This window comes from Diabrotica undecimpunctata, chromosome 7 (genome assembly GCF_040954645.1).
Source record: "Diabrotica undecimpunctata isolate CICGRU chromosome 7, icDiaUnde3, whole genome shotgun sequence".
Classification (NCBI taxonomy): domain Eukaryota; kingdom Metazoa; phylum Arthropoda; class Insecta; order Coleoptera; family Chrysomelidae; genus Diabrotica; species Diabrotica undecimpunctata.
The window spans coordinates 34,147,263-34,160,371 of record NC_092809.1 but is presented as its reverse complement, the minus strand read 5'-3'; the positions used below and the strand labels follow the sequence as shown (position 1 = coordinate 34,160,371).

General features: G+C 32.1%; 1 protein-coding gene across 3 annotated transcripts in view; it reads right to left on the bottom strand.

Annotated features, from left to right (window-relative positions):
- The window catches only part of stac (C2 and C2B_Munc13-like domain-containing protein staccato), a 188,754-nt gene that overhangs the window by 156,492 nt on the left and 19,153 nt on the right, over positions 1–13,109 (bottom strand). The window contains exon 1 of one of the 3 annotated variants that reach the window (XM_072537026.1): positions 8,565–8,726. The exons of 1 other annotated variant lie outside the window; for it this stretch is intronic. Coding sequence is in view for 1 of the 2 variants with exons in the window: in XM_072537025.1 (XP_072393126.1) it covers positions 2,758–2,779 (22 nt within the window). In the remaining variant the exon portion in view is untranslated. Of the gene's footprint in view, positions 1–2,757; positions 2,795–8,564; positions 8,727–13,109 lie in introns of those variants that run through there. One more of the 3 variants, XM_072537025.1, reaches the window with a different exon arrangement.

Genomic DNA, 13,109 nt, shown 5'->3' with positions numbered 1-13,109 from the left:
AAAGCTATTTGAAACTCATTTAAAAGTGCAGCATAACAAATAACGCATAATGGTTTGTCATCAGTACCCTTTATAAAACCGAACTGTAAGTAATCTTCAACATATTGTTGAGTCCAGGCCTCCTTTTTTTTATGACCGTTGTAGACTGCGCATTGAGCGGCTGTTTGTAATTACCACTCGTACCTGCCTCTGGATGCACATTACTCGACTGTCTATTATTATTGTCATATTGTCGATCTTAGAACTTGTACCCGGCTGCAGATCACTCGACGGTCTATTTTTGCAAGTCTTAGAACTTGTACTTGTTTTATATCAAATTTATCCATCGTCAAATTCAATTTAATTTGTAATTTTGTGGATGTGGTAGTGGGAGGTTAAAATAAAAGCAGTGGCGTCAGTCAGAGCGCGACCTGAAAAAGCAAGATGTAAAACGGCGAGGCGAAGGGACCCGCCATTTTGCTTTCGTGGCCCGGTACCGGGTCGCGACCCACAATTTGGGAAACGCTGCTATACAGAATCATTCACTCAACAATTCAATCATAAGTTTTTAATAATTTATTCTCGTATATTTCTGAAAATTTAAACCAGGAGGGGGAGGTAAAACATGCTTAACCTTCTAATTTAATATTTTTTTTATTAATTTATTACTTTTGGGTAGACTGAAAAATCACTGTAAGTTTTCTTATTTTTAATGGAACGTTGCCATTTTATGAGTAATTTTGGAGTAATAATATTAAATTATATTATTGATAACATGTTTATTTTTTCTATTTTTTTTTATTTCCTATTAATTTATAATTTGTCTATACATCGATATAATATTCAACATTTTCTATGGTATGATTTTGTATTGTTATAAAAATGTTGAACATTATGTATATCTAGGTCATGTTATCAAACTAGGAAAACCAAATCAAGATGCTGAAATTAAAAGAAGAACACAACTGGCATGGGGCGCTTTCGGCAAATTAGCATATATCTTGAAAAACACCTCCATTCCTGTAAACTTAAAGAAAAAGGTGTATAACACATGCATACTACCAGTTTGTACTTACGGCTTGGAGACAGTAGCCCTTACCAAAAAATCTGCTAAAAAATTAGAAACAACGCAAAGAGCAATGGAACGAATCATGCTTATGTAATGAATTTTTGACAACAAACGTATAATTGCTAATTAGAATTTATAAAATAATAAAAGAAATGACACCTTAGGTATGTATGATACTATAAACCGTAGTTTTTAATTGGAATCAAATTTTCTTAACAACGATTGTCGATATTGTAAAAATAAAGGTGGGTGTCGTTCAAGTAGTACGTAACGCAATTAGGGGGGAGGCAGGTCTTGTAAAACGTTACGGTGCATTACAAGGGAGGGAGGGGGGTTGGAACAAAGCGTTACGTATCATTTTTTGGCTTAAATAAAAAAAATATGGAATTAAAATCTCCCAAGTCGGCAATCATTTTCGTTTATGTTTTACGGGGATTTCTCTGTTGGATTGTACAATATTGTTGTTTTGTTCATTTCGTTTGTTTTACGGGAAATCCTTTGACCATATTGTACGTCCTTTTTATTTTGTTTTCATTATTCGTAAGACACATTGGATTTATACTGTAATGTCATCAAATTTTAAAAAAATCACGTGAAAATTGAAAACTACGATGATTTGGCGCAATGTAGAAAGCCTAAAGATAGCTTGCAGGATTCAGCGAAACCTAATCTGTCTTTCCAGATTTCCTACAGCCAGCCTGACCAATCTTTCAAATCCCAACAAAGCCCGTGGTGCCTAGTTAGTTAGATAAAGAATCATGCAAGTTTTCACCACTTCTTGTGAGGTTGTGCGTTGATCAGTCGCCTCCACTGAAAGTATTTAAGCAAGTGCCCTATGCCAAAATGATGTTTTGGAGAAGAAGCTGCAGATTGACATTAATGGACAAAGTGCCAAATGAAGAAGACACTAAATGACGAAATAGAAAAAACGGAAATTACTCTGCTATGGAGATATGCGTGGCGATGGACGAGAAAAGTATATTGCTGGGAACTCGGAAATGGAAACCAAATAGAGGGAGGAAAATATTACTACCTAGATTACAGTGGAAGGGACAAATAATAATAGCAATGGAAAAAGGGACCTTATAAACAAATAGCGATTACGATGGGGCAAATGACAAACAGAATAAATGCTTTGTAAAACCAGAGATAAGTAAGTAATTTAATTTTATCTGCCTCCTTCATATTGACAATTCAGACATATATTATACATATTATAGTCTCTTCTTTGTCAACCATTTTCCATCCACTCCTGAATGTAGGTCTCTCAGAATTGCTTCCATCTTTCTCTATCTTGCGCCAATCTAATCCACTGTTTGCCTGCCACTGTTCTTATGTCATCTACCCATCTTTTTTGAGGTCTTCCCATGCTTCTTGTTGTCGTCCTTGGTCTCCATTCCAGAATTCTCCGTGTCCACCTGTTGTCATTATATCGGGCTACGTGACCTGCCCAGCTGGGCAGGTCATATTATAGTAGATGAGTAAAATAAAGTAGATAATTATTATTGCAAAAAAAGATCTGTGGGATACACCAATTGGTGGATCTTTCTCTCACTAAGTGTAGGTTGATTTTCTTTATATAATAATTATATATTAACAAAAAAACTTACTAAATACTTAATATTTAGATTATTCCAAAGACCCGAGAAAAACTTTCTCAGAACTTTCATGGAGAATATATATTTATCAAGTTTAGTAGCATATCTTACCCTGTATTTGATAACTAGGCATTTTGGTATTTTTTCTGTCAACTTATTCACATTAGAAAAATTTATACTCCCAATCTATTCACTAGACTATACATATATTTACTTATTTTTAGACTACACTTTCGCAGAACAACCAATATACACAGTCACTTAAGATCTATCTGACAAGAAAAACATATTTGCAAAAGAAGTTTTACATATATTTAGAATAAATTTACAAATTAATTCAGCGAAAAGCTAAAAACAGAAATGAAAATATATACGTGGTGCATAATTATACCGGCACAGAACAATATACATGGATTATCAATGCAAGTGGAAATGTAAAGTACGTTGATATCTTTCTTGAGTTGCTTTTGACTTTTTTCACACATATTAAATGTATGGATATCATATAAAGATTGTCACGTCAGTAAAAGTTGATTTTATAGAGTTATAATAAGGTAAAAGTCTTTGACTGACTAATAGGAAATCGAAAGAAAATAAAACAATTAAAAATGTATCGAGCAACTTTAAAAAACGATTTGAGAAGGAAAGCAAATGATAAAAATAGAGAATCAGTAAGCAAAAGGTGGAATTAAATCATCCTCTTTTTCTTCTTCATTCGTATTTTAGAGTGAAACTTTGAATTTTTCAAGGTGCATCCTACAATTCTTTTTAAAAAGTGATATCACTAGAGAAAAGCATTTATTCAAGCAGCATAATTTGCATATTTAGTTTTTTTTTGTTTTTATGTATGTTAGTTTTATGCAAAAAATAAAGCTTTTGCATAATATCGGAAAAACTGTCATATAATGCATATTTTATACATGAATACACAGCAAGATCAAGGTTTAAGCAAAAGTACCGTACCATCATTACATAATTTCATAGAATTTTATTTTTATTTTATTAGTTTATTATCTGTGAATCTCTCAACTGTTCGACTGCACGTCCCATCTGGTACATCTTTAGTTTGTTGTTTTTACAATAAAAATAACAATTGATATATTCTTCAAATAAAAATCGCAATTCCACAATTTTAGTTTTTTCTTCAGAAATATTAAAAATTATCATTCCAAGCCAGACAAAGTTAAGAGGGAATAACATCAATTCTTTGTATTCTACGGGGATTGGAAAAATCAAAGGAACAAAAAATAATACTTATGCATGGATGAAACCACTGATTCCGCTGGGCGTTATAAAGCTCATTTATTGATTGGAGTTCTTAACTAGCACTCCTGCTCAAAAACACATTTAATTGTCTGCAAACAGATAGAAAAAACGAATACATAACGTTACAATATTCGTACAAGAAAAATTAGCGAACTAGTGAACTTAGTGAAAAGTTTTTGCTGTTCTTATCCGATGCTGCACCTTATATGGTCAAAGCAGGAAAGCAGGACAACATATTAAAATATTTTATTCAAAAGTTCAACATGTAACATGTTTAAGCTTGGTGTTAGTAGAAATGCGGAAAAGATGCGGAAGAAACTGGAAAATCTTTTCCTCTTATTAATGAATTTGTATCTAATATATATAAAAGGTTTTCTCGAGGTACTTTTATAAAATCAGTATTATAAGATAAAATTTCCCAATCTTTTCCTTTCCCTCAACCAGTAAGAACAAGATTGGAGACTTGGTTGCAAGCAGCATTTTTTTATTGTACCAATTTTACTGATCTAAAACAGTTAATTTCTGAGTTGACTAATGAAAATTGTTGAGCTCTTGTTGGTGAAAAATAAACTACTACCTCAACAACTAACATTTATTAAAGCCTTTAAGCTTGTGTATTAGATTGTAGTTTAAAGTTAGAATCAAACAGGCTGTCTTTAGTAGAATCTGTGGGTTTAATTAAAATATTGAAAATATCTTTTAAATAATAGGGTTAGTAGCACTGTCGGGGGAAAAATAAAATAAAAATTGAGTCCGGCCCCGATATCTAGCAGATCATACAGCTTTATATCGGTTCTGACAAATTTGTTAATTACTGGTAGTTAAAATTAAAAATATAATTTAATTTTTATACTGTTTGCAACTTAAAGTTAAATGTGACAGTGTACTGAAAATCGTAGAATTCTGTGAGTACAAAACTGCATTATTAATAACCTTAAAATCAGAAGTTTAAAAGGCAAAATCTTAAGGCAAATCTTAAAAAGGCAAATTTATCGATTTCAATTCAACTTATTGTTTATCGACAACAACTTTTTGCTGGTTCTTGCTGCTAACAAGTAATTAGGCTAGGCTGCTGTTCAATTTTATTAAGTGGCCAGGTCCGGCTTCAGATCCTCTGTGCCAATGTACGTAAATTCTCATCGCGAAGATGGATGAACCGGAATCAGCTACTACTTCACGAAATATACCCACTACGTCACATATATCTCACTCCAATGCATTAAACAGTTTCAAATATCCTTCAAAAGACCAAGGTATTATACTTTCAACCATACAAGGAATAAAAATTTTCGAATATATAAAAGCTGTTGGATCAATAGTACAGCCCAAAAATGTTGTTTGGGCATCCAAAATAGCAAACAGCCGCATCTGCATCTACCTCTCCTCTAAATATGTAGTTGATCAATTTCTTAGCTCCCACAAATATATATTTATTGATGGTAACCAGATTGAAGTAAGAAGACTTATAACCCTGCCCAGAGACTCATCATATCTAATGTATGTCCTACTATACCTAATAGCATAATTGAAGAGCACTTAAAAACTATGGGTATAAAATCCGTCTCCAACATGACGTTTCTACGAGTAGGCATGCAAGACTCAGAATACAGCCACGTACTCAGCTTTAGGAGGCAAATGTTCATAAGTCCTTTAGAAAATGCATCAATTTCTGACTCATTTCTAATCTCATTCGACAATACATCATATCGACTATACATTTCCATAGATGGTTTAAACTGCTCCAGATGCAAGATTGTCGGACATCACGATTCTGACTGTCCTTCTCTGTCCTTCTTTATCATCATCAAGCAACTCAATTAATCAAATGGAAACTGACCATCACGTGAATATACATAACTCTACCAATGAAAAATATAATCAGCTACAAGATCAACCACGAAACCAATACCAAGAAGATACCGAAACATTAATGGAACCAGAACCCAATACTATACAAAATCACGCATCAGCTACAAAGGACCAAACCACTTCCTCACAAACAAACAATGAATTACAAATCTTGAATCAACCTAAAATATTCCAAGATAATTCCTTAGTAATTGAAAGCGATAGAAAAACCACTGAAATTACTCCTGCAACTAAAAGACAAATATCCTCTCCTGAAATTCTTGAAAATGACCTACCTCCTCCCGATACTCAAAAACTTAAGAAAAAGCCTAAAACCCAAGAAGATATTCCAATTATTCTAAATCAAATTAAAGAAAAAATTGAAAATAGAAACCCTTCCTTTACACTTACTTTTCATGAAATATGTGATTTTCTGGCAAATTCCCTTCACTCAAAACATCCTGAACGCATTGTTAAAAATTATTCAAATGAACGCCAAGAAATAAAAGAAATTTTAAACTTTATATATTCTCAAATACAAAATAAAACTTTAAAAAACAATATCACCAGATTGAAGAAGAAACTGCTTCTCAACAGTCCTTCTTCTACTGACGAAACTGACTAAGAATCAAGTTCCCAACAATAAATAGTAACACATAAAGAGTTAATGGCCAGCACATTCATACTACAGTGGAACCCCAACGGTTATTTTACACATATAGAATCCATTAAGCTTCTTATACACGAATATCTTCCTTTAGCAATTCACCAGGCCGTGAAAAAATGTTGTTCTATCAATGAAAGCAAATTTGTTATCATCACGGATTCAATGAGCGCATTACTTGAAATAAAACAGCTATATACAACTCACGCCATACTTCTCAAGATCAAAGAAGAGTTATCTTATCTACAGACTCAACAAAAAGATATTTCCTTTATCTGGGTACCTTCCCATATGGGAATAAGTGGTAATGAGGAAGTGGACTCTCTGGCAAGCAATGCAACCACCGACCAAAGTATTGCTATCATAAATCAAATGCCTTGGTCTGATCACAAAGTAAATATCAAACCCTACGTGTACAAAGCGTAGCAAACTACTTGGGATCACACTGCTAACAAACTCAAAGAATGTCTAAGTCAAGTAGGAACCAAACTCATCTTACCAAATAATAGAAAAGACCAAGTCATCATCAACCGACTCCGAATAGGACATACTTTCCTTACACACATGCATATCTTAAATAAGGAGGCTGCTCCGGTGTGTACCAAGTGCAACACTCAGTTGTCAGTTAAACATATAATTGTTGAGTGTCCAGTGTACCAGAACGAAAGAATCGCGTGTGCCCTTAGTGATAATTTAAAAAGTATACTAACGTCAAATTTACAGTCTTTATTAAGTTATCTTAAAATGACTAAACTATATACCAGATTGTAAAAAATATTTTTTTTTTATGTAACAATATGTATCTTACTGTTTGTGTATGTCCCCCCGCTAATAACCCTTAGTGGTTGATGCGGGTATATTTGTTTAAATAAAAAAAAAATAATAATAAAATAAAAATTGAGAAACGTATTTCTTACTATGACAGCATGTATGACAGCATTTCTGTATTACAGAAAAATAAAGGATATTTTTTTTTAGCAAATGTGGCTAATTCTTTTTGATAACTGTGTGGAAAATTTTAATATTGATACTCGATCACTAAATAGTTTAAAATATGCTCCAATCATATGTGTTGGTGCAGAATGCAGTTTTTCGGTTTACAAGTTTTTGTACTCAGATCAAAGACATAAGTTTGTTATAGAAAATTAAAAAATATATTTAATTATTTATTGTATTTATTTATAATTTTGAATAGCAGTGTTATCATAAGTTAATAACATCAGTGGGACACTCGTAAAATTAATAATTTATTCATTATTTTAGAGAATATTATAATAGGGTGTCTAGCATTAATCATAGTAGCTTCCTACGAATGAACGGATGAAAAGAATACCGCTAGGGTGCTGGTTCCTACCAGTCGTAATAGTCGAGCAATGGGATGGAACGAGAAATGGTGAGCCGTCGCTTGAGGTGTGAAGGAATTAAAAGAAATTAAAAAATCTGGCATAGGACAGCATTTTACCCCCAAGTGGTTTGGTTATATTGCAATGTGTTTTATCCTTTATAGAAATAATCTCTTTTTCCAATGAGTTCAGTATCGACCAGACACAGGTATGAATAAAAGAATCTTCTTCCTTAAACACGTTGGTTGGTTACTGAAGAAAAACTGTCTTTTGACTTACTTGTGATAACCAGTGAAAAAGAATCGAAAACAAAAACAAAACTCAATCAAAATGTAGTCCACTTGATGAAAACAAGAGTTTTGGGTTTGTTTCGGTTTTGTTTTTGTTTTTCGAGTTCTAGAAAACAACAAAGCATAAACACAACTGTAAAAAGTTTGCGAAAAATTGCAGTTTTGTTTTATTTGAGACGAGTTTGTGTTTTGTTTTTGTTTTGTTCGTTTGGTGGAAAACCGTCATAAGAAGAACAAGAAGTTAAACCCATATCGCATCTGGTAGTTTGAATGGCTCTTGGAGGGGGAAACTTATAATCGCTAGGAGAAATAGATTGTTTTTATGAGGAATGAAAATTGTGGCTTAACCCCATATAAACATAATATTAAACTTTGGCATGCCACAAGAAAACAGTTTCAGAACTTTTTTAAATAGAAATATACTTAGTTTTCAAGGGTATTTAAATTTATTTAGAAATAAAAAGATTTTGAAGGAATTCAAAAAGCTCAAATGGTAGACATACTTACTTTTTCAGCAACAAGAAAAAACTGTTAAATTTAAAACACTTGACACATATATATTTTATAAACACCACTTTGGTAAATACAAGAAGAAGCTCCCGTAACTGTCAATGCTGGGTCGGGTTCGTAATGTATATCTGATTCACAAAGTGCGTTTGTTGGCCTAAACAAAGGCATTTCCGCTAGGCACGACTTTTTTAACAATGCATGTAAAACAAGTAGTCGATTGTAGAAAATAGAGCGATGGCGATGGTAATGGTTGGAATTAAATCAAAAGCGATGGGCAGGAAGAATGGCCTTGTACTTAGCGTAAAACAACATCGTGTGTGCCCAAGTGTTACTAGCGGTGTCAATGACTCTGCTTTTATCGGGATTCTAATTAAGATAGTAAAACTAGGGCTTTTTGTATTATTGTTTTACATATTTTATTTAAATCGGTGTATAATAAAGAGGTCTTTGTAATTTTAGTGAAATTTGACAGGGAATGTGGACCAAACATTGATATTATTTGGGTGGATTTTAGCATATATATTTTAGGGAGACAATTTAAAACCTTTTTTCGGTCCCTTTTTGATCTTTTCTTGTTAATTATCTGTAATATTTCTTATATTTCTTCGATCACTCATTCTTTATTCTTTTTTTGTTTGTCTTGGGCATAAACCTTTTTTTTTCTTATCGTACCTATTATATTATATATGTTTTATATTATATATATATATATATATATATATATATATATATATATATATATATTAGTATATATGTTTTCAGAGTATCCCAATCTTGCTATAAAAGCTCTAGCTCTCTACCAAAAGTCATAACTGATAGTTTTTCGGTTTACTAAGTCTTTAACGTCTTCCTTTTTACGTAGACGCTGAAGTTTATACCAAAACAATTTTTAATTGAAGGTGATTACTTGGCAACATCGCACTTAACGAAGCTCTTAACGATAACTTTTCAACGAAATCATATTCCACTTATAAATTTTGCAGAGGCGTACCAAAACAATTTTTAATTATTTATTTAAACACATAAGTAATTACGTAAAAATTAAATCTAAGACCGATATAATTATTAAATTATCATATGTCTTTTAAGAGGTATCGTATAGTTGTCTAACAAAATAAAGTAAAATTTTATTGTTATTATAGAGTACCTAATGCAGTACTTCAAAAAACAGAAATCTTTGCAAAATACTTATTTTTTCATTAGACGAAACAATCTGAAATTTTAACATATGATCTCGTCGTTGCACTTCATTCTCTATTTATAGAATTGCTGTGTGCTGTAAACGTTGTATTTGTTTTTCTTAATTTGAAAGTTTCCTTGTGTTTATTTGTTTATATAAATATAAAAATATAGTATGAAGATCATATAAATTAAAATGAAGTAAGCTAAACTATTATCTTGTGAATACGTGTATATAGTAGTGCATTTATTTATTTCAGTAAATTCTCGAAATATAAAATAAAGATGGCACTAACTACTGACTCAGATTATGAAAATGCTAACTCACTTAATGTGGTTTATTTGCCACCGAGATTAGATTAGAAAGTTTCTGATGTAGAAGACATTGATGATAATATTATTTGTGAAGAATCAATAAAATCGGATATTGCAGGTACATATGAAATAAAAGTGATTGGTAATTCTGACGATTCTGATTAAAATATTCCTCTGAACCACAGATAAAACGTCCAAAGAAAAAACCAGGCAAAAATAGTAAATCCAAATTTGTCTCAAATTGTAACAACAGATATTCCTTCGTGCTCAGTAGTAATTCAACATCAGTCTGATTGATATTTAGACAATATAAAAGCCAACCATGGAGGCAAGTCATATATTGAAGTTTTTTCACTCTTTTTTGATAAAAAAAGTAATTGAGAGCATTCTATATTTTACAAATATTTATACATCGCAGAATAACCGTTACGATTTTGAAATGAATAACATAGATTTAAAAAAAAATTATTAGCATGTGTATTATCTCGTTCACACTCTGCTACAAGTAGATATGCATTAGCCAAAGGATGAGGATAAAGAAGTGCACATTATAAAAGAAAGCATGAGCCGACATAGATATGAGTAGTAGATAGAAATTAGTCTTAACTTACGCGTTTTTATTCCAATCTAATAAATTAATTGTCAAATTTCTCTTTGTATAGTGAGCGACCGTTAATGGGTTAATACTATATAAAGAATAAACTTGCCTCAAATTTACTTTACTTACCTCAAAACTATTTTAAAGTTAATAATAAAGTCTATTTAATAAATGTATTCCCAAGAAATAGAGCACACTACGCCTATGCACATGTTTAATGTTAACGAATAAACTAAAATATCATATTTCTCTCATTGCCATTCTTTCTAAGAACGTAAATATATATAGACCAGCAAAATATTGATAAGTTTACCGATCTTTCAAACTATTCAATGAACTTGTCTCACTATACACTCGTGAATCGCACCAATTTATATTGTTACGGGGGCAAATTTTTATGAGACTATCTTACTTTTTTACATATTTACATGGGCGAAGGATACACAATAAAAATGACCCCGGTAAGAATTTACTGCTGACATTTTACATGGTTGCTGCTACCGTTTACTTCAATTTGTAGATTAGTCACCTTTAATTGAAAATTGTCTGACTAACATCAATTGATTTTGTTTCTTGATATGTTTTTTAACACCACGAATTAAATTTCTAAATATGTCTCGGATGAGTGAGTATAAATGTATTTGGTATCTGACGATATTTATTTTATTATGTTGGGGAAACTGTCAAGCCTACGGGGTGGAAGCTTAATACCAAGTGGTGGTTACGATACATTATTCGTCTTGTCAGAATTGTCTTAATGTATTGTTACGACAGTTTTGTAAAATTTATTCCATATAGAAAAGTCATTTGACGAAAAAGAAGAAGTTTAAAAAAAATTATATAAACAGGAAGTTGACAGTTCAACTAGAAGTAGTAATTGAGTTTTCGAATAGTTCTGCCATTCAGAATAGTGATAAGTCAGCCCTTTTATCGACTAACCGAAAACAACATTGAATTTGACTGGACACCAGATTATAAAAATGTCTTAATAGATTAAAAAAACCACTTATACAACAGCACTTATCCTAGCCTATCCACGAGAAGATGGAAAATTTTAGTAAAATAATAGGAAAGGCTGAAAATAATTACTGCTTTACAAGAAAACATTTTCTTGATATTATAAAAGCCCTAGAACATTTTCATGCCCTCCTTTATAATAAAAAATTTATAATTAGAACCGACCAGAGCGCTTTGCAGTGACTAATAAATTTAAAAAAGCCAGAAGTAGTACATCGAAAAGAGCTTCTTCATAACAATGTCGATATTCTTTCTAGGCGACCCTGTTTGTAATGAAAATGACAGTACCTACTATAAAAGACTTGAAGAAAAAGAGAATGTAACCGAATAAGTAAGTCTCCAGGTGACTACAGTTAAAGAGGAAGAAGATAATGATCAGACTTCCCTGGAAAGCCTTAAAAAGGCTTCGAATGGTCCATTATATCCGAAATAAGAAAGTCCCGATGGAGTACGTACAGTTTAATAATTGGTACGTTGCAAGAACTTCATAGCAGACTTTCTAGAGGACATTTTGGAGTCAAAAGAAAGAACACTTACCGGAGTTCGTGAGAGATTTTAGTATTATAGATCAATTGGCTCCAAAACGTAGGAGATTGGTACAAGAAATGCAATTTATGTAACGATAGAAAAGGTCTTTAAACACGAAGAATTAGTAAAATGGCACAATATCTTTTCAGAGAGTCTTTTGAACGACTTACAGTGGATATTCTCGATTCACTTCCAATGACAGAGAAAGGATACAACGACTCAATGGTCGCAATGGATTATTTTTTAAAATGGCCGAAATTAAACCCCTTCCTAATCAATAAGCGACTACAGTAGCAGAAGAATTCAGAACATACATCACAAGTCGTATTAAGACATGACGTTCCTTTAGGGTGTCATTCTGATCAAGGACGAAATTTTTAATTAGAATTATGGCAAGAATTAATAATATTCTTTTGATTATTATAAGATAATAATCAAGATTTTGATTATATAAGATAATAATAAAGATTTTGATAATAAGATTGCCTTCTTGCGAAGAAGAAGGTTTATCCTAGAAAAACATCGTACATTTGAGAAAAAAATAGGAAAATGCCTACGGATTTGCTTGTAAAAGTTTAAAGCTTCAAAGTGATAAAGCAGCCAGGGTCGATATGCATGCTATCGGTACAACTTTCCAAAGAGGTGACCCAGTATGGTCATACAATCCAAAATGTAAGAAAGCACTTTGTTCTAAACTTCAAGGAAACTGGGTCTCGTACACTGTCCTGCAGAAAATAAACGATCTAATCTCCAGTTTTTCAGACCAGTATTCCAGACTAGAAGTAAACCCAAGGTAGTTCATGTCAGGAAATTAGTTTACTATTAGATTCACCCTGTTTGCTTCAGTCAGTCAGAAAAAGTCCACAAAAGTATTAAAAATCTAGAAAATTGAAATATCGCAAAGT